At 43.6% G+C, this 24751-nt stretch overlaps 1 protein-coding gene across 3 annotated transcripts in view; it reads right to left on the minus strand.

Moving 5' to 3' along the window:
* Positions 1 to 2247: 2247 nt before the first annotated feature.
* Positions 2248 to 24751, minus strand: part of SPAG9 (sperm associated antigen 9) — a 154774-nt gene continuing 132270 nt past the window's right edge. For 2 of the 3 annotated variants that reach the window (XM_075014965.1, XM_075014967.1), the window contains 4 exons: positions 21480 to 21518; positions 20426 to 20602; positions 7651 to 7788; positions 2248 to 4623 (listed from right to left, as the gene is read on the minus strand). In XM_075014965.1, coding sequence (XP_074871066.1) covers positions 4508 to 4623; positions 7651 to 7788; positions 20426 to 20602; positions 21480 to 21518 — 470 coding nt within the window. In that variant the 3' untranslated portion in view covers positions 2248 to 4507. The remainder of the gene's footprint in view (positions 4624 to 7650; positions 7789 to 20425; positions 20603 to 21479; positions 21519 to 24751) is intronic. The other variant, XM_075014966.1, reaches the window with a different exon arrangement.

Here is a 24751-nt window from a genome sequence, read left to right on the forward strand (position 1 = left end):
AGTAAGGCGATGTTTTATACTCCAGTTGGTTGGCCTATTCGGTATTGCAGTGCAGCCTGAATCTGGGAGCAGAAATTAGGGGAAGTAACAAGACAGTGAAAGGGTGAGAGAGATGGCTTCTGGCTGAGAAGTCCTGGTAGGGTGTGGGGGATCTCACCTGCTGCTCCCATACCTAATCCAGAGTCCACAGAAGCAGCTCTAGCCCTGCTGGGGCCTGGTCTTCCTCCTCTTCTCTGGACATGAGCAAATGCAAGTATTTCCATTACAGGGGCACTACTAACCCTTCTGACTGGAGTTATAGTACAAGTCTAAGTTTGCTGGCCATTCAAGCACCATTGTAGATGGAATTCTGCACCACACTGCCACTCCTCTCCCTTGAGCTAACACTAGAGAAATTGACCCAAATTACCTCCCCAGCAAAGACAGCCTTAGAAGCCAACTCTTATTTGAATGGCTGCATCCAGTTCAGTAGGACAGTCATTGTGCTTGTGCTTGATGCTCTTCACTAAACCCTTTCAGGTGAAAATTCAAGATCTGGGTTACTAATCACAAAAAGCCCCAAATGTCCAGTGCTCTGTAGGTACTAGTAGATCAGTGAGCAGTGGGGGAGGTGGAGGGGAGGTGCAGTGGAGGGAACAGGGCAACAAGGGTGCAATCTAACAGCCTCCCAGGGACATGCTTCTGAATGCTCAGGCTAAATTCCACACTTCTGGGGCTGCTGAAGGAGCAGTGCATGAGGACATTTGGAAGGTGCTTGAAGACCAGGGATCTTACAATTTCATGGAGTTTGAGAATTAACTCAATTTGTTCTGCTGAGAAGTGAACTCTGTTTGTACAATCACCTCCAAGCAATCAATGACCAACTCCATAACATTTCCTTAGCCCTCGCCTGCTGGTTTTACAACTGGGGCAACCTGTCTCTCGGCTGAAGATATTTAGCTCATAGTTTTAAAAACTATTTAAACTATTTGATGATTGTCTTCTGGTACCAACTGTTAACATGTTTCGCATGAGACTACAAAAAAACACCACAACCAATGGCTGTTTCATATACATATTTATATATATTTCATGTACAAAGTTACATTCTGAACCCCAAGGATTCAACAGAAATAAATACTGAAATAACTACACTGCTAGATGAGCTTTCTTGCTCACAGAAAAGCCTCAAGTTTTAACAGACAGCAAGTTTAACGCTGTAGTATCCATGTCAGGTTACAGAGGCAAGTAAAATTCAGCGTAAAGTGTCTAACAAACAAAATTGTCAAAAAATTATAGTCCATAAAATGTTTAAAATATATTTAAAAGGTTGAGAAATGTGCAACAGAATTAATAAAGGAAACTTAATTTTGTTAGAGAATTGGACAGACATTTAGTGTATAGAAAAATGCTTCGAGGTGCAACATATGTTGTTACAATATGGCATAACCCTGTTAGAAAAAAAAATTTAACTTCCGCATAGAGTTGTATTCTTTTAAACTGTGTCTCAATTTTACAGACGAGGGTCACTTACCAGACCCCAGCTCAACAGGGTCACTTAACAAGAGTGCTAAATTGGGTTTAATCCTTTGGTAACTTTTATAATACTCACATGGAAATAAATATTCAGTTACACACCATTTTAAAGACATATGTTCTTTAGAACAGTTAGTATAATAAAACAGATTTAACATTTGTTTGTTACTAAGGCAGCCTATGATAAAGTGTCTACAATCTGCCAGCCCTATCTGACCCAACGCAGGAAGACCTTTTACAAGAAATGAACAATACAGCAGCTTATATAAGTCATTTTACCTTTACCATGCAAACACACTTATCCAGACAAGTTATGTGCTGCATATTTTGTGCTCGAAATGTTTTCAAACTATTAACAAGCTGTAGCTATCAAGAAATTCATTCCTATTTATAGGACATTTAAACCACAAATCCATGATGCATAAACACATCCTTGAGATTTACATATTTAGGCGTTTGTCACATTGATGCATGGGGTTTTACGTGCTGTGTCCACCTTTCAAAGTGATCTGGAATTTATAAATCCCAGTGCATTGTGATGAGAATAAATACCTCTTTAACCTACTGCTCCTTAGGACAGGGAGTAAATTTTAAAATAATGTAGAGTAATGTGCAACCTCCTCTTCTACACCCTCCGTTGAACTGTAATGACAGCTAGTGTTCTCTTTAAAACCCCTCCACTACTGGACAGAAACACTTCGGTCTCTGCAGCCATTTGCAAGAGCTGGTCCATTGAAGTGAATAGACTGGCAGTGTACCACACACATTTGGCAAAAGCGACTAGGTATGCACTTGCCAGACATATCTGCTCAATTTTACAGCAGTGAAGCAGTCCAGAGAAACAATAGTTACAAATAAAACACGATCCAGGATTGAAGGAACAGAATTGTGCGTTTTTTTTCTGAGAATACATGAATGTGAAAATCCACTGGTGTGTAAAACTTGTAGAACATTTTCCAAATAGCCAATAAGTTAAATTTAAAAGAAAGAATGGCAGAAGGCGCAATAAAACTACACCAGTTGTAGTGATGTTTGCATTACTGTTGAAAGTTTAGTCAGCATTTTTCTCAGACACCAATTTCATGAGATAATTTAAATGTGCTTAACATTCAGCATACAAATCTAGATCTCTATATATTTTAAATAAGTTTCTCTTATAATAATGTTTAAGACAGTCTGATTATTTTATGTACTTTTTTCCAGTTCCCAGATTTCATATTTAAGCTAAAGCAATTCAAATGTGATTTTAAAGATGAAAATTTGGAAAGTGATTTTTGAACAATACTCATTACATTTGGCATTCTGGAGAGAATACACATTATTAAGATATTAGTCATTTTTAATTTGGACTTTTACTACATACCCTATGTCCTAAATACATATTTACGAGAGTGGAACAGTGTACAAAATATGCTGTTTAAAAAGTATTTTACATATAAATATAACCAATAGACCTGAATGGAGGTTTTCTGGTTTATCAGATATGATACGCATTTGAAAAAGCTGCCTAAATGTATATTTACACAATAGACCTCAGCTATGTGTTTTTTTAAAAAAATTAAGAAAAATATATAAACACGTTTGCCTGATAGACCCAAACTGCTCCTATTGCATAAAAATGTTTAGGCAGTTTTAAAAAAAGTCTGTCTATATTTATTCCTTTGAAACTGTTCCATTCTGTCACTTAAACAGATTGCTCAGACAGTCCCAGTCTTTGGGGGTTACATGCTAAATGTTACTCAGATTTCAAAAAATTCTGTTTTTAGAGACTACATTGAGGAACAATATGGCTAAGTGTTATACACGTTAGAGAAAAAGTATGTAGAAAGTGTTCAACTCAGTTTTAATACCAGCTCAGGAAATTCAACACAAAAGGAAGACAATCCTGAACTCACACTATTGCGGTTAAAAATATATATGGTGAGTAGACAATGTCTTCTTTGATAGACTCTCCTGGCTTCCATCAGTTAACTCAATGTTACTTCATGTGTTTTCTCTCTAAATAAACATAGTATTTAATTACTTAACCAGGGGTAAGAAACCAATAAGTATGGTTTTTGCCCGATTACAGAGCTGAAGTTCTTTTGTCAATCAGTTCTCTTGCTTGGAGGTCTCTAACCTCCATAACAGTTATCTAGCTAGGCAGAGAGTACTCTAGGGTCTAAGACATATGGATTTAAGTCATGAAGGAAATATATTCCCTGCTCAAGGATTTTACAACTTTTTAGTTCTGTAGTCATCCCAATGTTTAAGTATCCTTTGGAAAATTACTCATTTGTTGCCAGTTGACAAGGAAAAAAAAGTCTCTCTAAACTCTTCATTATTGGGGGCAGTAATTCCCAAATTTTAGAGAGCTCTTCAGCAGTCAAACATGACGTTTAATTTAAATATTGGTGGTTTAAGTTTTTCTATACTATCCCCTCTTCCCCGAAAAGTTCTGATGAAACCGCAAACAAAACTGTATACAGTATATAAACAAAATTTGTCAGGTTTGAAAATAAAAGTTAAAATTTACAATTTACTTTAGCCCTCTTTGAATGTACATGTGAATCTTGATAATTCATCTGATATTAGTTTATCCATGTTATAATACACTGGGAATAATTTCGCTGTTTCACTCAATATGCTGTACAGATAAATTCATCTCCATTGTAATGAAGTCTGACTCCATTAGTGATAAAAAGTGACCCTAGAAAAAAAAGTGAACTACATGAGATTGTTGTGGTACAGTGAACTGTCTGGATTGCTTACCACAGTGAAACACTAATTTCTTCATTACACTGATCTTACTTATGTAACACTGGTGCAGTAAAATAGCACAAGCTAATTCCTGTATTGTTAAAGTCTGACAGATTTGCAATATAAAGTAAAACAGCAAAGAAATGGTTTAATATCATGTAGTGAAACAGATGTTTCTGCAAAAAAAATAAACAAAACATGCAGAAGCCTGCTTTTTTTTTTAAATAAAGTCTCCAGAGGCTTGCCGGTGGGCTCACTCGTTGCCATACATTACTTGCCACACTATGAGATGACTCCTCTCAGCTTTGGCTACAGAAGGTTCAAGTTGTAGAGCTTCTCCAAGAAGTTCAGATTCCCCACCTTCATCACCTGAGAAGAAACCACAACTTTAGATTCAGCTGAACATATCAATGAAAATGTTATTAGCACTATACAATATACACAAGGAACGGTCAGTGTGGTAAAAGAAAAGAATACACAAAATGCCAAAAAAGCAGTTCTGTGGCAGCTGAAGTGGGTTTTACCCACAACAGCTCATGCCCCAATAAATTCATTAGTCTCCAAGGTGCCATGTCCTAAGTTAACGGTGACTTATAAAAGCTCATCTAAGGCTTGATAGTAGGGTATATCACAAAGTCAAGCAGAGAAGTAATAAAATGTTCACACTGCATATCACCCAAGCTGAAGTGTTTCCGAGAGTGCGACTGCAAGACAAGAAAAGATTGCAGACCTATTAGTCAAATACCAGAGACATGCATCTGGATACATAAGATGCTTCTCTGATATAGGACTGGAAACTAAATACAGTCACCATAAAACATCGCTGTATCTGTACTGAAGCTGTAACGCTTCAAATAAGTCTGCTGCGAATTCTTTAGTTCTTCCTTTCCCAGTACTTGTTTTAACTGCTTCACACCATTAGTTTGTCCCATAACTCAGCCACTGTACGTCAGTGCTAACCTGCATTATCATCCCTCCAGCTGTGTCGAAACAGGGGATTTTGTGATACAGATGAGTAAAAGGAGATTTGGCCTAGACCACCTGACCTACCATCTGAAGTTGGTTTACAGGTGCTAGGCTAACATTAACTCACTGCAGCATATAACCCTCTCTGATGCTTGTGACAGCCACAAAGAGGAGTTGAATATATCCAGGTGATAAAGGAGCAGACTGAAAATATCAAAGGCTTGAAATGGTTACTTGGGAAGATTAGACTGATTAAATCCAAGTATAATTTAGGAATCTAAAAAACTGCGAAACATCTTTAGCCTGATCTTCAATTGTTAGTTATAGGTTTTCACCAGATAGCGGTATACTACAGATTTTTATTGCTTTCATGAAATTTGGAGGTTTTTTCCCTGTGTATCATACACGTATGTAAACATGCTGGAATGTGAGGCAGTCAGTCAAAATTAGGTCCATCAGTAAAAAGATTATCAGTCATACTTTTTTCATTACATTTTCCATTTGCAGGACAGTAAATTAATTTGACTTCAATTTGATACTTTTGACCAGAGGGAGAAAAAGGGTTGTACATTGTTCACTGAGTTGTATTGGTTACAGCTCTTCACTCTTACATTTCTTATTCATGTACTTCCTTCCTTAGTGCAAAGGCTTTCAATTAAGTAAATCCCTGTTTTATGGTAAACATACAGCAAGTCTCTACAGGGTGGATCAAATGCAAGAGAGTCATAGAAACAGGAACCATTACCAGCTTCTGCATGAAAAAAGGACAGTCAGTCATCGATCTAAACTGATTTCTTTCTTCACAAAGAAAATATTAAAAATTTCTGGACAAAGACTCATGTAATCTTTGAAAGGTATACTATTTGAAAGGTACATTAATCCAAGGGGGCGTACTCTAGCAATGTAAAATATCAACACAAAAGGACTTCATTCTGTTTCCAAAGCAATCAAAGAAATACAGTAGTATGGCTTAGGGCAGGGGTCTGCCCTCTGCAGCTCCGGAGCCACATGTGGCTCTTCAAGGACTTCTTTGTGGCTCCTGACACTATAATTGCAAAGTAAAAAAAACCCTCCTGATTATTTTCGATAAATGGTGAACATCCAAAAGCCCAACAATGAACAACTCATATCTAAAGAGCAAATGATAGGTGATCTTGAAATGTTGGACAACACTCCCTTTAATACGTGCAGTGCATTGTGGGATATGATACTGTATCTGCATTTTGATCGTGCTGCTCGTAAAGTCTTGATTTTGAAAAGAAAAGGAAGCTCGCTGCGTTCCTGCTGTGATGGGCAACATGCATTTTAAGTAAAATCGGCATGAAGTGGGTTCAGGAGTGAAAGTCAGGAAGACAGTAGTACAAACGTGAAGTATGAGGAAGTATAATATGTAAAATCTGTGAATGTCCTGCAGTAAACATGTATTGCATTCAAAGTCATTGTGTGTGCTGTTCTTAAAATAGGGGTTACAAAAAGTATGTTCAGACCTTAAGAACTTTCTCATTCACATACATAAAGGCTCTTGAATGAGTTTTTACCAAATTTGAAAAATAATGGCTGCTCTTGCTATTTTGGTTGCCAACCGATGGCTCAGGGCTTGAAAAAAAAGGAGGGGGAAAGGAAGCTGAATGACTTTGTATGCAGATTGCATTAATCTTGATAAAGTGAAAAGATTTTAGTTATGTCTTCACCTCTCCACAGTCTGAGTTCAAATCTCACCGATTTATTTGCCCATGAACGAAAACAGAAAGACCTCTGCCACTCCCCAAAGAATGAACTCTTTGTCCTAGATTAGGTACAGTAGCTCTTAAACAGCAGTTGGGATTTTATCCCAAAGATGGCTGCATTTCAGAAGTGGGTGAATGAAGAGATTCCTAGATAGTTAACATATGAACTACAGCACATGTAGATTTATGAAACTACAGCACATCTAGATTTATGAAAACTTTCTGAAATCCTTCTGGATGAAAAGTTCTAAGACTAATATTACTTGTTTTTGGAAAAAATATAGTTACAGTTCCAATTCAGTCTTATATTAAATACATATGGAGCTAATATTTATCCAAAAGATTCAGACAGAAGCATTCATAAATTACTGTGTCCTTCCTTAGACACCTCGTTTTTTTTTTTATCTAGAGAGAGAGAGACACACACACACACCCCCCACCCCCGACAGAACTGGAAGGGACCTTGGGAGGTCATTGCGTCCAGTCCCCTGCCCTCTTGGCAGGACCAAGCACCATCTCTGGACAGATTTTTTTTTTTAATCTATTTGCCCCAGACCCCTAAATGGCCTCCTTAAAGACTTAACTCATAACAGATTTATCCTTTAACAGGAAAACAGATCAAGTCATTAACTATGATAAAGCACTTCTACTGCATTATACAAAAGTAATGACAAAAAACATTTTGCAAGATCCAGCTTCTTACCCATCCTGAAGTCAATATATCCCTCTCCTCCACTTATCACCAACATAGATTTTAAGGAAGTTTGGCTGAAGAATTCTTGGGCAGGTTTATCACCTGATAGCTCTGCTCCACCACTGCTGGGTGGGCAAATAACTTGACCTATATTTAAAAAAAATTGTTTTTATTCAGCACCTTGAAATAAAATGTCTTCAAAAAAACCATTTAGAGACGAATAGCGCAGTGGTTTCGTAGAGACATTTAACGGTCAATTATGCATGTAGACTCAGGCCATGTCTACACTTACTAAAAACTTTGGAGTGGCCAAGCTAATGGCCAAATAGAAGAGTAATAATGAGGCACTGAAATGCATATTCAGTGCCTCATTAGTATTCTTTGATTTGGCCATTAGCATGGCCATTTTGAAGTTTTTAGTAAGTGTAGACGTAGCCTCACAGTCTTGTTGCTAGATCTCATTAGCAACAGACAGAATGCTGGTCATGCTAAGATTATTCCATCGCTCTTTAAAAACACGTGAGCTATAAAGACTACCACCTGTAACTAGAAGTCCTTTGAGAGGAGTGGCCCCTATCTGTATTTCACATATGGGTATGTGTGTGGTCCATGCGCCCAAGAGTGGAAAACCTTGCAAGCAGTGTCTGATCCACATCTGTGCTGTGGAGCTTCTCACACTTGGAACATAAAGGGAGAAGCAGATGGAACACTTCTCTAGTTATTTCTTTAGATCATGACTGGATTCATGGTAAAATGAAGGAGAACAGGTACGGGAATGCCAATAGGGGCCATACATCTCACAGAACCTCTAATGCGTAAAGTAACCTCCATTTTTTCAAGTGCTGGTCTCTCTCTGTGTATGTTACACAAGTGACAGGTAAGCATTAATCAACTAGCAGGGACATCTGTAAAACTGCCATTCCAAATGCTACGCCCTCAGAAGACTCTTGGACTAAAGTGTAATAAAGGTGTGGCTGGAACTTCTGGATGTTGCCCTACAAATGTCCAGCACAGGCATTGCTTGCAGAGATACCAATGAGGTATATGCTCTAATGCACTGGGCCCTCACTCCACCCAGGGAAGGGAGATGTGCTGTTATAAAAGGAGCATACAACCAGAAATCCACTTAGCCCCTCAACAGATACTGCTTGTTTGCATTTTTGCCTTGTAAATGCAAGTGCCTACATTTTTCTAGGTGGTTTTATGCTTTGCAGATAGAATGCTTTGAGGATTTCCAAAGAAAACTGGTAAGAGAATTCACTAATTTATATGCAACTATGCAGTTATCCTAAGGATAAATTTCAGGTGACAATTTAGGAATACCTTTTCCTTATGTACAGTAGTGCACAGGGGTCAGCCATGAGTGCCCATGGCTTGCTCCCCTTCTTGGCTGACATGATGGTGACAAGGAACACAACCTTTATGCATAGGTGGGATTTCGAGCACGTGTCAGCAATTCAAATGGTGGCCTGGTAAGCAGTAAGAATGTGAGAGATTCCTTCACAGAGCTTCACTGTGAGAAGGTCCTAGCGAGACCCTTCAGACACCTGGCTGTTACTGGGCGAGTAAAGATCAAATAGCCCTCTACTTCAGCCTGGAAGCATTAACTGGTTCCAGGTGGCCCCGCAGGGATCAAAGAGTATGAAAAACTTTGCGAGAGCAAGGAGTTAATCTAGAATAGCACGAATACCTGTTCCTGCAGATAACTGATTTTGTTGCACCCCAGTACAGAAAAACATCTCTGTTTACCTGCATAGCACTTTCTGCTGGAGAAACTGCTGCTGTGGATGACAATGATTTGAAGGGTTTCTAGCTCTGTGCCACCCATCCAAATACCACACTAGAAGGTGAAGAGGGGATATATGATCCTTCCACTCAAGTTAGCAGGCCACTTTCCTATAGTATATGAACAAGTAGTCCAGGAAACCAGAAATACCTGGGTCAGTTAGCCCTTAGGTTTAATGAATCTTCGACAGAACCTGTTGTGGCAGTGAAATGGGAGGAAATGCGTACCTTGCGTAGTCTGTCCAAGATACTGGTTTTTAAGAGTCTAGGCTGGTTGGATCAGCATATATTCAACAACTGGTTTGCCTGGGAGGTGAACTGGTCCCAAGATGGCATTCCCCACTGAGTGATTAATTTATTCATCGTTAAGTGAGTTTTGTGCACCCGGAGAGGATCTTGCTGAATGTATGATGTGATTCCAAATACACCTGTTCTGTAAGAGCATCATCTCTACGCAGAGAGGAAGACATTTCATTCCTCATTATTTCTTTACACAGAAGATGGTCATCCAGTTCTCTGACATTAATGTAGACACAACAAGACCATGTAATTGGGAGGAATGGATTCCAGGCCTGTCTGCTCCAGAGGACTGATAAGGATTCTGACCTCTCAGGTTAGGTCTACACACAGCAAAGTAATTTCAAAACAGCTGCGATTTTGAAATAACTATCCCTAATGTCTACACAATGCAACCGCTATTTTGAAATAATTTCAGAAATAACAATTGACTTATTTAAAAATTGGTAAACTTCATTCTAGGAGGAATAGTGCCTATTTTGAAATAACTATTTAGGTGTTGTTAAGACAGAGAATAGATCCTATTTCAAAATAAGCCATAGTGTATCCAATGGCTCTATTTAAAAAAAAGGCCTTGCGTATGGATGCTGTTCAAAATGCATTTTTGTGCATAGCAGCATTATTTCAAAATTAGGTCGCTGTGTAGATGTACCCTGAAGGTATCCATGCATCTTGTGGCCAGCCAGTTGGATTCCCTAACCTATGAGGGATGCCTCCATGATTATGATTAAGTTAGATGTGGGAGGAAAAAAAAAAATGGACTGAGGCACATACTTGCTCTGGGTTCATCTACTGAGCAAGAAAAGCCCTGACAAAGAAGGTCATTTTGGTAGTTTTATTTGCTAGACAGAGTATGAATACCAAAGCCAGGCCATTAGGCAATAGAGCTGAAGGTAGTCAAATGGCATCAGGGAAAGTCAAGAGACCATCCAGCACAGTGGGGAAAAGACGGACTGTGACTGTAGTTGGAGGTTTGAGAATAATGTGTTTTATCAGGCTGCTCATGGCCTGGAACCTGGCCAAACAGAGGAGTGTCCTTGCTGAGGTCTAGGTTAGGATTGCTCCTATTAAGTCTATCAACTGAGAGTCAGTAAATTGCTCCATGTTCAGTCAGATTCCCAAAGATGCCAGAGACAAAGAAAAGATTAACTCTGCAACTGAACCTTCCTGTTAGGTTCTAGCCACATCTTCAAGGATGGTACAGCAGTCTTTTCCTCATCTGTGCTGCCTCCATGGAAGACCTTTGTGAAGACACTGGGTGCTGTTGCCAGAAAGAACAGGAGTACCTGGAACTTGTAGTGTTCCTGTTCTACTAGAAATCTGAGAAACCTTTTGTGGAATTGTTTTACAGTCACATAAAAGTAAGCATCTTTCATGGTTAGAGCCACAAATCACATGTCTTTCCACAGAGGTAATCATCAGTATCAACAGAAATATATTTGCAAATTCTGCAGTTATCTGATGAAAGTCAAGAATGGGCCTTCCTCCATGGACAAGTCCGTGCGTCTTGTGCATTTGTACGCTAGCCTGGAAGACGACCTACCATGAACAGGTCATTCTGAGGTGGATGGGGTTGCATACTTTGCAACTTCTAACACTTCATACCGGTCAATCACAGAAAGGCTGTGGGAGCAGCCTTGGTTTACACACCTGTTCATGGTAGGTCTTCTTCCAGGCCAGGGTACAAATGCACAAGCAGCACAGACTTATCCTTGAATCTTTTAAAAAGTGTAAAAAACAAATAAAAAAAATCCTCACCTGTCCTTTCATTAGAGGTTAATTTTATTACGAGATGAATCCTTGATGGTGTCCTGAAATTCCTTGGCAAGCCCCAAAGAGGAAAGCCACAATTTATTCCTCATTACCATTGCAGTAGCTATAGCTACAGATACAGAATCCACTGTGGCTTGGAGTGAAGTTTTTGCTATGAGTCTACCTTGACTGACAAAGATTTGGAATTGGGCCCTTCCCTCCTGATAAATTTATCTTTAAGCTCCAAGAACTTGAAAGTAGTTCCTAGCAATCACACTTTACTAACCAGGCCTGGTAGACACTGATTCTGAACACCTTCCTCTCCAGAAGGTCAAGATGTTTAGTGCCCAAGTTTGCTAGGAGGGCCTGGTTGCTTGGGTTTTTCATAAAGGCTGTTTGCACTACGGGAGAGTTTGGGGCAGGCTGGGTGGACACAAATTCTTCCCTGTTTAGAGGGACAACTCTGAGCTATGTTGGGAATGGGGTATAAGATGCAGACGTGCTGTATCATGGTGGCTGACTCCACAACAGTCCTTTATTTAGGGCATGATGTGAGGATCACAGGATGTCCAAGAACTTGTGTCCTAAGATTCCTCAAATGGGATCTGAGGTTCAGATGTCACCCATTGCAAGAGGTTTTAGTATTGCCTGTGGTCATTGCTTCATTGGTGGTGGTAAAGAATGCTCCTGGCAGCATGATGGCAACAACAGATGCAGTTCAATGTCCTCCTCCATATATGCTTGTGGAGAGAAAGGTTACTCACCGTAGTAACGGTGGTTCTTCGAGATGTGTCCCCGTGGGTGCTCCACAATAGGTGTCGGGCTCGCCCAGCGCCGCAGATCGGATCTTCCAAGCAGTTTCTGCCGGACCGCACATGCGCCGGTGGGCGCCGCTCCCTTGCGCGCTCCTGGCCACGTGCGCGATCCGGTCCCCGCCAGTTCCTTGACCAACCGCCTCGGATGCTCCTGCAAAACACTAAACAGAGATCCGAAGCGGGGAGGATGGGCAGGTAGTGGAGCACCCACGGGGACACATCTCGAAGAACCACCGTTACTATGGTGAGTAACCTCTCTTTCTTCTTCGAGTGTCCCCATGGGTGCTCCACATTCGGTGACTACCCAGCAGTAACCCAAGATAGGAGGTGGGTAATCTGATTATGTGCAGCTTGTCCCCGAGAGGACCGCGGTCGAGAGACGGGTATTCTCTTAGAATACCCTGGGAAGGGCGTAATGTTTGGCAAAGGTGTCATAGGATGACCAGGTCGCTGCTCTGCAAATGTCTCTTAGCACAACGCCCTTGAAAAAGGCTGCTGATGCTGCCACCGCCCTAGTGGAATGAGCCCTGGGCGTCGCCAGTAAAGGAGTCTTTTTGAGTTAGAAGAACATTTTTATGCAGGATACGATGTGCTTCGAGATTCTCTGCGAAGAGAGACCTTCTCCTTTCGATTTGGGAGCGAGAGAGACTAGGAGTCTGTTTTCCGGAAGGACTTGGTTCTCTCTATATAGAAGGCTAGCGCCCTCCTCACCTCCAGGAGGTGTAGGCACGCCTCTTTGTTAGAGTTATAAGGCTTTGGATAAAACGACGGTAAAACAATAGGTTCGTTAATGTGTAACTCAGAAGAAACTTTAGGAACAAAGGCTGGATGCAGCCGTATGGTTACCGCCTCCTTGGAAAAAACAGTGCAGGGTGGCGTTGCCATAACTGCCACAAGCTCGCTCACTCTGCGACCTGACGTGATTGCGAGAAGAAAGGTCGTCTTGATCGTAAGGAGGCAGAGGGAAACCGTGGCCAAAGGCTCGAACAGTGGTCCCGTTTTCGCATTAAGCACCAGGTCCAAGTTCCACGAAGGTGGAAGCGGTTTCCGAGGGGGGTATAGGTTTACCAGCCCTTTGAGGAACCTGGTAACCATGGGATGGGCAAACACCGTGTGCCCTTCCTCTTCGTGTCTGAACGCCAAAATGGCGGCAAGGTGGACATTTAACGAGGATAGTGAGAGTCCTCCTCTCTTGAGGTCCAGTAGATACTCTAATATTACAGGTATAGGCACCGAAAGGGGGGCTAGCTGTTTGGTAGAACACCATGCCGTGAAGCGAGTCCATTTCTGCTTGTAGGTCTTCCTGGTGGAAGTCCTCCTGCTACTTTCTAGGACTTGTTGCACTTCCTCCGTACATGTGCTCTCTAGGGAGCTGAGCCATGGATTAACCACACTTGTAGTCGCAGGCCTTGGGGGTGCGGATGCACTATGGACCCCTGGGCTTGCGTGAGCAGATCCAGCGCCACCGGAAGGGGCATTGGTGGACAGTCCAACATGCGCAGGAGTAGGGGGAACCATTGCTGTCGATCCCACGTTGGGACTATCAGGATCATTCAGGCTCCTTCCCTCCTGGCTTTCTGCAAGACTTTGTGGATCAGCACTGTGGGAGGAAAGGCGTAAAGCAGGGGGCCCCTCCAGGAGATCGCGAATGCGTCCCCCAGGAACCCCCATCTCAGTCCTGCCCTGGAGCAGAATCGTGGGCACTTCTTGTTGTGTTGAGTGGCAAACAGGTCTATCTGGGGAAAACCCCATGCGTGAAAATTCAGTCGTAGCAGATTGGGACGGATCTGCCACTCGTGCGTGAGTGCGAAACGCCTGCTCAGCTGGTCTGCCTTCACATTGTGAGCGCCTGGTAAGTACGAGGCTTTCAAGGTTATATTGTTGGCGATGCACCAGTTCCATAACTGGACTGGTTCCGCACATAAAGCACGGGACCGAGCTCCTCCTTGCTGATTTATATAAAACATGGTGGAGGTATTGTCTGTACTGATCTCGACAACTCTGCCTTGTATATGGTCTCAAAAGTGTCTGCAGGCGTTGAACACTGCTCTGAGCTCCAGTATATTTATGTGCCGTGACTGCTCCGTGGAGGACCACAGCCCTTGAGTCACCTCTTCGCCCATGTGTGCTCCCCACCCTATGAGGGAGGCATCTGTAGTAAGAAAAACCGATATTTGTGGTTGGTGGAAGGGTACCCCTGTTAGCAAGTTCTTGGGGTTTACCCACCATTGCAGGGATTTGCGCACCTCTGTTGCGGGCGACACCACCCTGTGAACGGTGTGTGCTGCCGGTTTGTATACGCTCGCCAGCCAGTGCTGCATGCTGCGCATGTGTAACCTGGCGTTCTGTACTACGAACGTCGCTGCTGCCATGTGGCCCAGCAGCTGTAAGCACGTCAGAACCGGCACCGTAGGGCTGAAGGTGATGACTTGCACGAGGGAGCCGATGGCCCGAAAGCGTGTCTCTGGTAGATACGCTCTCGCTGTAATAGAATTTATGCGTGCCCCTATGAACTCTATGTCCTGTGTGGGGTCTATCTTTGATTTTGCCAGATTGATAACCAGGCCGGGCGAAGAGAACGTGCCTGCTGTGACGCGTATCATGCGTAGTACCTCCTCCTTCGAGGGCCCCTTTGAGTAGGCAGTCGTCCAGATACGGGAATATAAATACCCCGTCTGTGGAGGTAGGCTGACACCACTGCCAAGGTCTTGGTGAAGACTCTGTGGGCCGAGGAGAGGCCAAACGGTAGGACCGTGTATTGAAAATGTTCTTTGCCTACCATGAACCGGAGGAATCGTCGGTGAGCCGGATGGATAGTTATGTGAAAATACGCGTCTGGTAAGTCGAGGGCTGCGAACCAATCTCCATCGTCTAGTGCCGTAAGGATGGAGGCAATTGCGATCATCCGAAAGCATTGCTTGCGCAGGTACCGGTTGAGGCCTCGAAGATCTAAGATGGGGCCTCCAGCCTCCTGTCTTTTTCCCCGTGAGAAAGCACCTCAAGTAGAACCCTTTCCCTGGCAGTTGCTCCGGCACTCTTTCCACTGCCCCTATGAGCATGAGATGATCTACCTCCTGCTTGAGCCTCGCTACGTGGGAGGCCTCCTGGACGTGGGGCCTGGGTGGAGGTCGTGGCAGTGGGAGCGACTGGAAGGGGATGGCGTACCCCGTGGCTATGATCTCCAGCACCCATTTGTCTGTGGTGATCCTTTGCCACTGGTTGTAGAATGGACGGAGGCGATGGTGGAATAACCGCTTCGGATGATCTCGTGCGATGGTAGGGATGGCGCAGCCCTGGATCTGTGTGTCAAACTTGTGGCCTTTGGCCCTGCCCTGAGGATGCACGGCTCTGTTGGGAACGTCGCCTGGGAGTACTGCTGGTGCTGTTGATGTCGCCCTTGCTCGTAACCCCTGTGGTACTGGGGACGCTGTGGCTGGTACTGGTACTGTATTTTTTGAGGGTAATACTTTTTCCTTCTGTATGGAGGGGTGTAAATCCCCAGGGTCCTAAGTGTGGCTCTTGAATCTTTACTGGAATGAAGGACCGGGTCAGTTGATTCAGCAAACAGCTTCTGCGAGTCGAAGGGAAGATCGACGATCTTTGCCTGCAGATCCCTTGGTATACCCGAAGTCTGGAGCCAGGACTCCCTTCGCATCACCACTGCCGTAGCTGTGGAGCGTGCTGCTGTGTCCGCAACATCCAGGGCGATCTGAACTCCCGTCCTCGAGGCCGCGTAGCCTTCTTGCATGATGGCCTTGAGCACCGGTTTCTTGTCCTCTGGAAGCGAGTCCATGAGGGAGGTTAACCTAGTGTAGTTGTTGAAATTGTGGTTCGCTAGATGCGCTGCGTAATTTGCCATTCGCAACAGTAGAGTGGAGGAGGAGTAGACCTTTCTGCCGAACAGCTCTAGCTTCTTGGCATCTTTGTCTGTTCCCCATGTCTTGAATTGAGATGTCTTTGATCTTTGTTGTGACGACACTACCACCAAGGAGTTTGGTTGTGGGTGGCTGAACAGGAACTCCATGCCCTTCGCTGGCACGAAGTATTTCTTATCCACTCTCTTGTGGACAGGCAGAATAGTCGCAGGGGTCTGCCATATCATAGTGGCGGACTCCAAGATTGCTTCATCAAGCGGTATTGCTATTTTGGAGGCGGCCGGAGGTCTCAGATTTTTGAGGAGCTTATGGTGTTTCTCTTGCACCTCTGCTGTCTGGATGCCTTGTGTGAAGGCCACCCTTTTAAACAGCTCTTGAAACTGTTTGAGATCGTCCGGAGGATGGACGTCCCCCGGGGCCGTAGCCTCGTCCGGGGAGGAGAGCGAGGAACCACTAGGATACGCCTCTCTGGACCCTTCCGGTTCCTGTTGGTGATGGTACATCCGCTTGCTGGAAGCTTGCAAGGGAAAATCTCGGGGTTCCATAACCAGTTCCCCCCGAGATACTTGAGTCTCTGTCCCCATTCGCGATTGCCCTTGGGGATACGGGACCGTCTGTGGGGATCTTTCCCTGGTAGACTGCCGGTGGTGTCTATGCCCCGTGTGATAGGGATGACCATGGCAGCATGGGCACTGTTCTTGGGAAGGTGACCTGGACCACTTTCTTGGTGCATACCCTCTGCGTCTGGGGGAGCGAGATCGTCGAGAGACCTGGGACACTGGAGAGAGCGATTTGTGATAGTACTCCAGCAGCTCAAACCCCAAGAAGGGTGAAGGTGGTCCCAGCCAGGGCGAGGCTGGTTGTAAAAATGGAGACGGGGGCTCTGGGTAGGCTACGGGAGACCCCTGCCTTCTAGTTGGAGTCTGCAGCATGAGCGGAGGGCTGAGAGAAAGCAACTCTGCAGCCCTGTCTGGAGAGGGGTTGCGGTGCCTTGTTTTCTGTGCAGCCTTCCCCCTCCCTTGAGGGGGTGGCTCCGCCCCCTGACGTGCAGGGGATCTCGGCCCCGTCCGCACCGCTCTCGGCATCCGCACGGGCGGTGTCCTCCGGTGCCTGCAGGCTGCGTGCCTGCGCGCTCTGCACCGCCGGTTCCCTGGGGGTCGGTGCCGCTGCCTGCGGTGCCGCCGGTACCGGCGCTTGTTTAGCCGCCGCCCTGCCTGCGGTGCAGGGCGGCTGTTTGATCATCGGAGGCTGAGCCGTGGCTGGGGGCTGTGTCCTCCTCCCGTCCCGCTCGCTGTTGCTGCCAGCAGGGATCGGGTTGGGGAGGCTTTCCTCCATTTTTGCGCTGATGGGGTGAGGGAGGCAGCTTTCCTTTTATGGGCCCCAGAGGGTCCCTCCTGCTGCGGCCCCTCCAGCACGTCTGGCTGCAGGGCCTTGTTGAATAGCAGCATTTTAAGCCGCATCTCCCTGTCCTTCCTTGCTCTGGCTGTTAATTTTGCACAGAAGGAGCATTTCTGCGTAACATAGGACTCCCCAAAGGCACCTTATACAGTGACTGTGCCCATCAGACACTGGCATTGCCTCTCGGCAAGACTCACATTTCTTGAATCCTGAAGAGGACATTGTTGGTGAGTCTTTTAGTTGTTAATGGGGAACTTAGCACCTTCTCTGTGCTGTTTTCCCCCTCTCGGATAGCCTGCTGCGGCAGGAGGGCTAATGGCCCTAGGCTCCTGGCCTCCGGTGCTCCGCTTGTTACTGGGACTGGACTGAATTCCGTCCCGCTTGTTTTTTTTTTTTTTGAAATAACAACTGACTAACTTAACAATAGACTAAGAACTGAAACTTTAAAGAAAACAGTTAAAACCATTGAATACGCTAACTTGGCCGTAGCCTAGTAGGATTCCGTCTGCAGCCGACAGCGGTTAAGAGGAACTGGCGGGGACCGGATCGCGCACGTGGCCAGGAGCGCGCAAGGGAGCGGTGCGCAGCAGCGCATCTGCGGTCTGGCAGAAACTGCTTGGAAGATCCGATCTGCGGCGCCGGGAGAGCCCAACACCTAATGTGGAGCACCCACGGGGACACTCGAAGAAGAACCAGTTGTTGCTTAGGAGAAGAGAGCTGGTGAGATCCTTGCACAGATCCAGTGCGCTGTGCATAGAGACTCAGATATCAGGGCCATTACGATGGTTTGAAGGCTAGCTCAGGAACCAGAAGTTCGTGGGTGGGTAATCATTTGGTTCAAGGATGGATCCATAACAGTCTAGAAGCCCTGTCCAGTCCTTGATGGAAGTGATGGTTTGCCCTGAATAGCCAGAACTGGTTCCATCTATGGTCCTGTTGATGCCGGTGGATGGTGACACCACCTTGTGGACAGAACAGTAGCAAGCACCTCCTGGTGCTTTGATGGACTAGACTTGAAAGCAGAGGAGACTGATTATGGGAGGGTAAAGATTTCTCCAGGAAATTTAACTCTGTGTTCCTGGGCAAGAAGGGTCCCAGTAATCAGTATTGTCAGATCAGATGCACTCAGAATTAGTAGTTGGTGGCTCCTTATGAGACTGGGCTAGTGCCACTGGAGAAGAAAAGTTCTACCTACAGCTCTTGGCCAGTGCCGGCAATGTTGATTTTTAACTCTTACTTGCTGGCACTGAACCGATATCATTGGTTTCTTGGGGTCAGGAAGATAAGCTAAGGGTTAGGGAGCTAAGTCTTTAGGACCTGGATATGAGGACTCACTCAACTGGGAAGTAGTCAGGAGGAATCCTCTCTCTTGGGAGAAGATCTGAAAGGGATCTGTTTCGGTGTCTGTCACAGGATCTATTATTCTCATTAAAACCAAAGATCTGTGGTCTTGGGCTTCTATTAGATTGCTTCAGAGTTCATGCTCAGAGGAGAGGCGTGAGGTTGAAGCCAACCTATCAGGGGACAGGGAGTCTCCCCAGCCTGGTTCCGACTGTGGTCTCAAAGCTATCTCCATAAGGTATTTTGGTCTCCTCTTACGCAGGCCTGGAGAGAGAGGGAGCAGCAGATTCCATACTTAGGAGATATGGGCCTCCCCAGGGCAGCAAATACAATACTGGTGGTAATTACTGCCTGAGAAGGAGCAAGGCACAGGAAAAAATTTCTGAACCCCAAACTCTGGGCACAGTCCTTCTCATATTGAGGGAAATGGACAGGGCCCCTGAGGTAAAGAAAACTAATTATGAAGTCAACCTAACCCACTAAAATCTATATTTACAGATAAAGACCTTGCAAAGTTAGCTTCAGACGCAGAATTCTGACTAAGGCCACGTGGCAATAGGAAGGAACTGGACAAGTCATTGGTCCACAAGATTCTGGTCCAAGAGTCTGGTCTCAGAAGCACATGTATCTATCTCTGAAAAGCATTAAGAGACCAGTAATCGAAGAATTTAAAACTTCTATCTGAACAGTGATTGGACAGACAGAAAAATACTTCTGTTTAAAAGCTCACTTGTCCTATCTTGCTTCCTGCTTTCCAAATGATAAAGCTACAATGCTGATAGTAAGCCTGTTGCTGAATGCGAGAGAGAATGGTCAAAGGCAAAGTGGAATACCTCGCTTTCTAAAGAACAACTCATCCAACAAGTTCAATTTCTCAGACCTGAAGCAAAACATGGACCGAGTAAACACATTTTCCCATATTTTGTGTTTTACCTCCCTTAACATTTTAGCGACAGAGAAAAACTGATGTAGATTACCTGAATTCAGGTACCAAACAATTTGTTTAGTGTCAGCTGAAGAATGTAACAAGTGTAGTTTGGTTACTTGACACCAAAATGCAAAGCTAACTCAATTTCAGTACAATGCTTAAAGCCGTTTAAACAGGGTGTTTAGAAAAGAGCAGCACAACTGGAATTTACATATCAAAGCATAAAATTGAACTCCTACCCACTTTGGGCCAACTAGACAGTGTGCATGCACGTTCAGTAAGAGTCTGCATTTGGCATTCTAGTTTCTAAACAAGTGTGCTTAGCTTTTTGAACCAAGATTCTTTTACAGTAGGGACATCTACTTTTTACTTCAATAATTTTAATAGCCAAGTGTTCAACTCCTTCCTTCTTCACCACTCCAAGGCTTCTCCTTCCATATGAAAACAAGGCTTTAAAGCCTAGAATCCTAATTCCATTTCTGAACATGAGGCTTTCCTTCACACAGGCTCCACCTGTCTCAACACTGCACCCAGAGCAGAGATCAAAAAAGACCAAGCCCCCACTTTTTAAAAAAGAGGAATACAGAGCTTACCTGGTACTGCAACGAAGAACTTAACAGCGTCACGATGCCCATGGAAGCAAAGTTGTGCATGTGCCATTGAACAATACGGTATGAATGTTCCAGGAGTTATTTTATCACTGTTTTCATCCCCATATACACGTATTACACTCCCAGGACGGTTTCCAGAGCCTGCTGCTGTTTTATTAGCTGTAAAAGAAAAGAACAAAAATGTTTTCCATTTGAAAATTCAGTCTGCAGAAGCAGTTAAGTAACCTTATGGTACTATCTAAAAGCTAAAGCCAATTCAAGTAAAATAGAATAGAAGGGCAGCAGTGCCAATTCAGGACAGAGCTGGAAGGAAAAAAATAAGACTGCATGCTTGGTTATTTGAAGTACATCACAAAATGGAGGATTCTTATTTGTCGAGCATAACTTTTTTTTTTTTAAAAAAGATTTGCCTTTAAAAAAATTACTGATGAGAGGAAAATATCTTTAATATACATCTAATTCATGTCTCAAGGAAAACAAATCTCAAAACATACAAATAGTTAAATATTAACATGTTTAAAAGAAGATTTCCTTAGCATTTGTGATTATAGGATGTCCCAAAGCCAGCACAACCTCCACTTTATGCTGTGGGCATGAAGGAGCTGTACTATTATAATGGTGTTTAGTTTTTGCTGGGATGATTTAAAATTCATTGAGGAAAAAAGTGTTTCTTAGTCATGCTAGACAGACAAGCTATCTCCATTTCAGAAGACTACCAAAGGGGTGAAAAATGTGATTTGTAATGAGAGAAAGTCAATGGTGAGGATTAATGACAAAAGTTATGAGATATGGTATTACATTATTTTCTGGAAGAAAAAACAAAGTCCGTATGAAAGTTCAGCTGCAACACAGGATGATTTACTAAACTGTTGAGCAGATTGGTGGCCATTTAGCAAACATAAAACTGCTGCAATGCAGTAACTGTGAGTGGAAAACACTGAGGAACATACAAAGGGTCAGTCTAAAGAAGTGGGAAACAGCCTCAAGGTGACTATTAGAAGCCTGAAAATAGATTTTGGTTCAGATCTGCACTTACCCCTTAGCCCCAGTAAACGTCCCTGGTGGAGGATTACAGCTAAAGTGAGAAATGAGGAAAGGGGAAATGGATAGGTATGACAGTAGAGAAGAATTAATGAGAACCTGCCACTCTCATATTTTGGTACTTGATAAGACAGTTTTAGATTTTAGCTCCTAACTTATGTAAAAAACCTAATTAAAGAAGATTCAAAAGTAATCAACAACAGTAACTCTTTATATGATTTCAGGATAAATGGTCAACAAAGGCCAGGTTACTTTAATGTAATATTATCATCATTCTTAAGTTACATCCTCCAACAGTAAAGTTTCCCCTTTCTCTCTTTTCCAAAATGAACCCTAACAGAACCGACAGGGGCAAAGTAACACGAATAGGCTACATCTACACCAGCCCAAAACTTCGTGGCCATTTCAAAGATTACTAATATAGTGCTGAAATACATATTCAGCGCCTCATTAGCATGCAGTTGGCCGCGGCACTTCAAAATTGCTGTGGCTCGCTTGGAATAAGGGGATTTCGAAGTTGGTGGGGTCCTTTTGAAAAGGACCCCTGTCTGGAGAAGCCACGCAGCAGCGAGCCACGGCAATTTGAAGTGCTGCGGCTGCCTGCATGCTAATGAGGCACTGAATATGTAGTTTTGGGTTAGTGTAGACACAGCCATAGGGTGACCATATTGTCTTATAGCAAATATGGGACACTGGCCTCCAGGACTGGGGGGCTGTTATTCCATGTCAGGGCTCCTCAGCGATGGTGGCAGATGCCCCACAGTGAGGCACCAGAGATAATGACTCCTCAGCCTCTTGAAGAGGGGGAGTGGAGGATTGGGGCTCCACAACCTCCCAGCAGGGAGATGCCAGGGAATGAAGAGGCCAACCTGTGGCACAGCTCACCGTCAATGGGGGCCACCTCCAAGGGGTGCCAGGGAATGGGGCAGCCACCCAGTGGAGGAGCTTCCTGGCAGTGGGGGCTGCTGCCTTGAGACACTGCATGCCAGGGAACAGGAGCCCCACAAAAGATGGGACAGTTTGCCCACTTTCTTTAAAAGCCCTGTGGAAAAAGCTTAAATAAGGGACTGTCCTGGAAAAAATAGGATGGAGTCTCCCTACGTATAAACAGTATTTTTTCTACCTCAGCCTGAAAAATCCATCAGCTCCACAAACTGACTACTATGCTCTAGATAAGGTGTTCAGCTCATCAACTCACCAACAGACCAAAGAGGACAGAGTTTGTTTGTGGATGAATGCGTATACCAGTGATGTGATCAGTTATTGTAATCATGAATGGCAAGGTAGGAAAACTTTCAAAACCTTGCCTACACATAAGTACAAAGCAGGGAAAGAAGCATAATTGTACCCATCAATCAGAGCATTAATGGGCATAAAATTAAGTCTACCAGCACTGATGGGTTCTTTTTTAGGTTCACAGTATTCAAAAAGGAAAAATACCCTAACTTTTAAAAGCCCACCACTCCTTAACACCTTAAAGACTTGCAAGTTAAAAGGAAATTTTTCTTCACACAGCGCACAGTCAACCTGTGGAACTCCTTGCCCGAGGAGGCTGTGAAGGCCAGGACTCTATTAGGGTTTAAAAAAGAGCTTGATAAATTTTTGCAGGTCAGGTCCATAAATGGCTATTAGCCAGGGATAAAGTATGGTGCCCTAGCCTTCATAACAAGGGCAGGAGATGGATGGCAGGAGATAAATCACTTGTCTTCTGTTCTCCTTCTCTGGGGCACCTGGCATTGGCCACCGTCGGCAGATGGGATGCTGGGCTTGATGGACCTTTGGTCTGACCCAGTATGGCCGTTCTTATGTTCTTAAGTTATTTACTAGGTAATGAGCTTTCATGGGTAGGACCCACTTCAGATTTTGTTGAAGTGGGTCTTACCCACAAAATCTCTAATAAATTGTTTGTCTTTAAGGTGCTACAGGACTGGTTGTTATTTGCGAAGCTACAGATTAACACCGCTACCCCTCAGACTTTTAAAAAAACCTGACTTTGCAAACTAAGAGCAACTATAATTTCTGAAAGCATAATTTAACTAATTCAAAACATTTCATTTTGTGTGTTTATGTCCTTGCTCAATAGATCCGTGCAATGGAAAAAACAAACAAACATTTGTTTAATGGATGATAAATGTAATGGAACAGTATGAGAAACAATGCGTGCTATCAACAAAGGAATTAAACAAAGATTTTTCCATTTAAAAGACAGGTTTCCTCAGGATTGATGTATAGTCAAAACACAATAACTTTACACACTAGAATTTTCAACATCACAACTACTCGTCTATTTAAAGTTGCCAGCTTTTCCTTCCAGAAACCTTTGTTCAAGTATTTTCTGTCATTGAAAGCTCTGATCCAAATTTAACCAATGTCTTCTGTAGCGGGGAGCAATATATTTATATTTATTTTTGGTTAAAGTTTCAGAGGATGAATTTAAATAGACGTTTGGGTGTCCCAAAAAATTCACAGTATTTAAAACTTACTTCTGTTTGAATTAACTGGGTAGAGTGGTGGCGGGGGGGGGGCAGGAGAGTTTGATTTTAGGGCCCTTCATAAGGGACAGCTACTTTTCCCGAGAAAGCAAGTATTTCATTTTTAAAAATACCACTAGAATACATTTTTTTTTTAAATTTAAAACTACCAATCTTTTGAATAACCAGTGGCTTAATTTTACCCAAACTCCTCTTAAAGAATATGGTTACAGCCATATGCAATCCCTTTACAAGCAGCTCAGTCTCACCTGTCTAAATGTAGACACCAAACAGAGATACTATCAATTGCATGATAGATTCTGAGATAAGGCTATTTTGAGTTTTGCTAGCTAAAACCCTTACTGCCTAAACAAATGTAAATTTAGAGCTCATGGGAAGTGCCAAATTGTCATGATTGAAAACCTCTATTCACAAGGGATCCAGGACAGACAGTACTATCAATTTTTTTTTTTTTTTTTTAAAACACACGACTGCCAATATTCCTATATTCTTTAAGGATCCAAGTTCCAGTGCCTTCCAAAGTCACCTTTTGGGATGAAGTGTTTTATATGGAGAAGTGCCTGCTAGAAAATAGACCCAGATACTATAAATCCATTTTATGCACGCTAAACAGCCCTCAAATATTTATTCACTTGCAGCAGATTCAAAGCTGGAGGTGAAAGTATCCATATCCTTTTCCAACCCCAAGGATGACCCTTCATATTTTAGTTTTATTTCTACCATAGTTCGTCTGTTTTTTGTTTCAGTTAAGAGACACTCATTCAACATTTCACTT

Source organism: Carettochelys insculpta, chromosome 20 (genome assembly GCF_033958435.1).
Source record: "Carettochelys insculpta isolate YL-2023 chromosome 20, ASM3395843v1, whole genome shotgun sequence".
Classification (NCBI taxonomy): Eukaryota; Metazoa; Chordata; order Testudines; family Carettochelyidae; genus Carettochelys; species Carettochelys insculpta.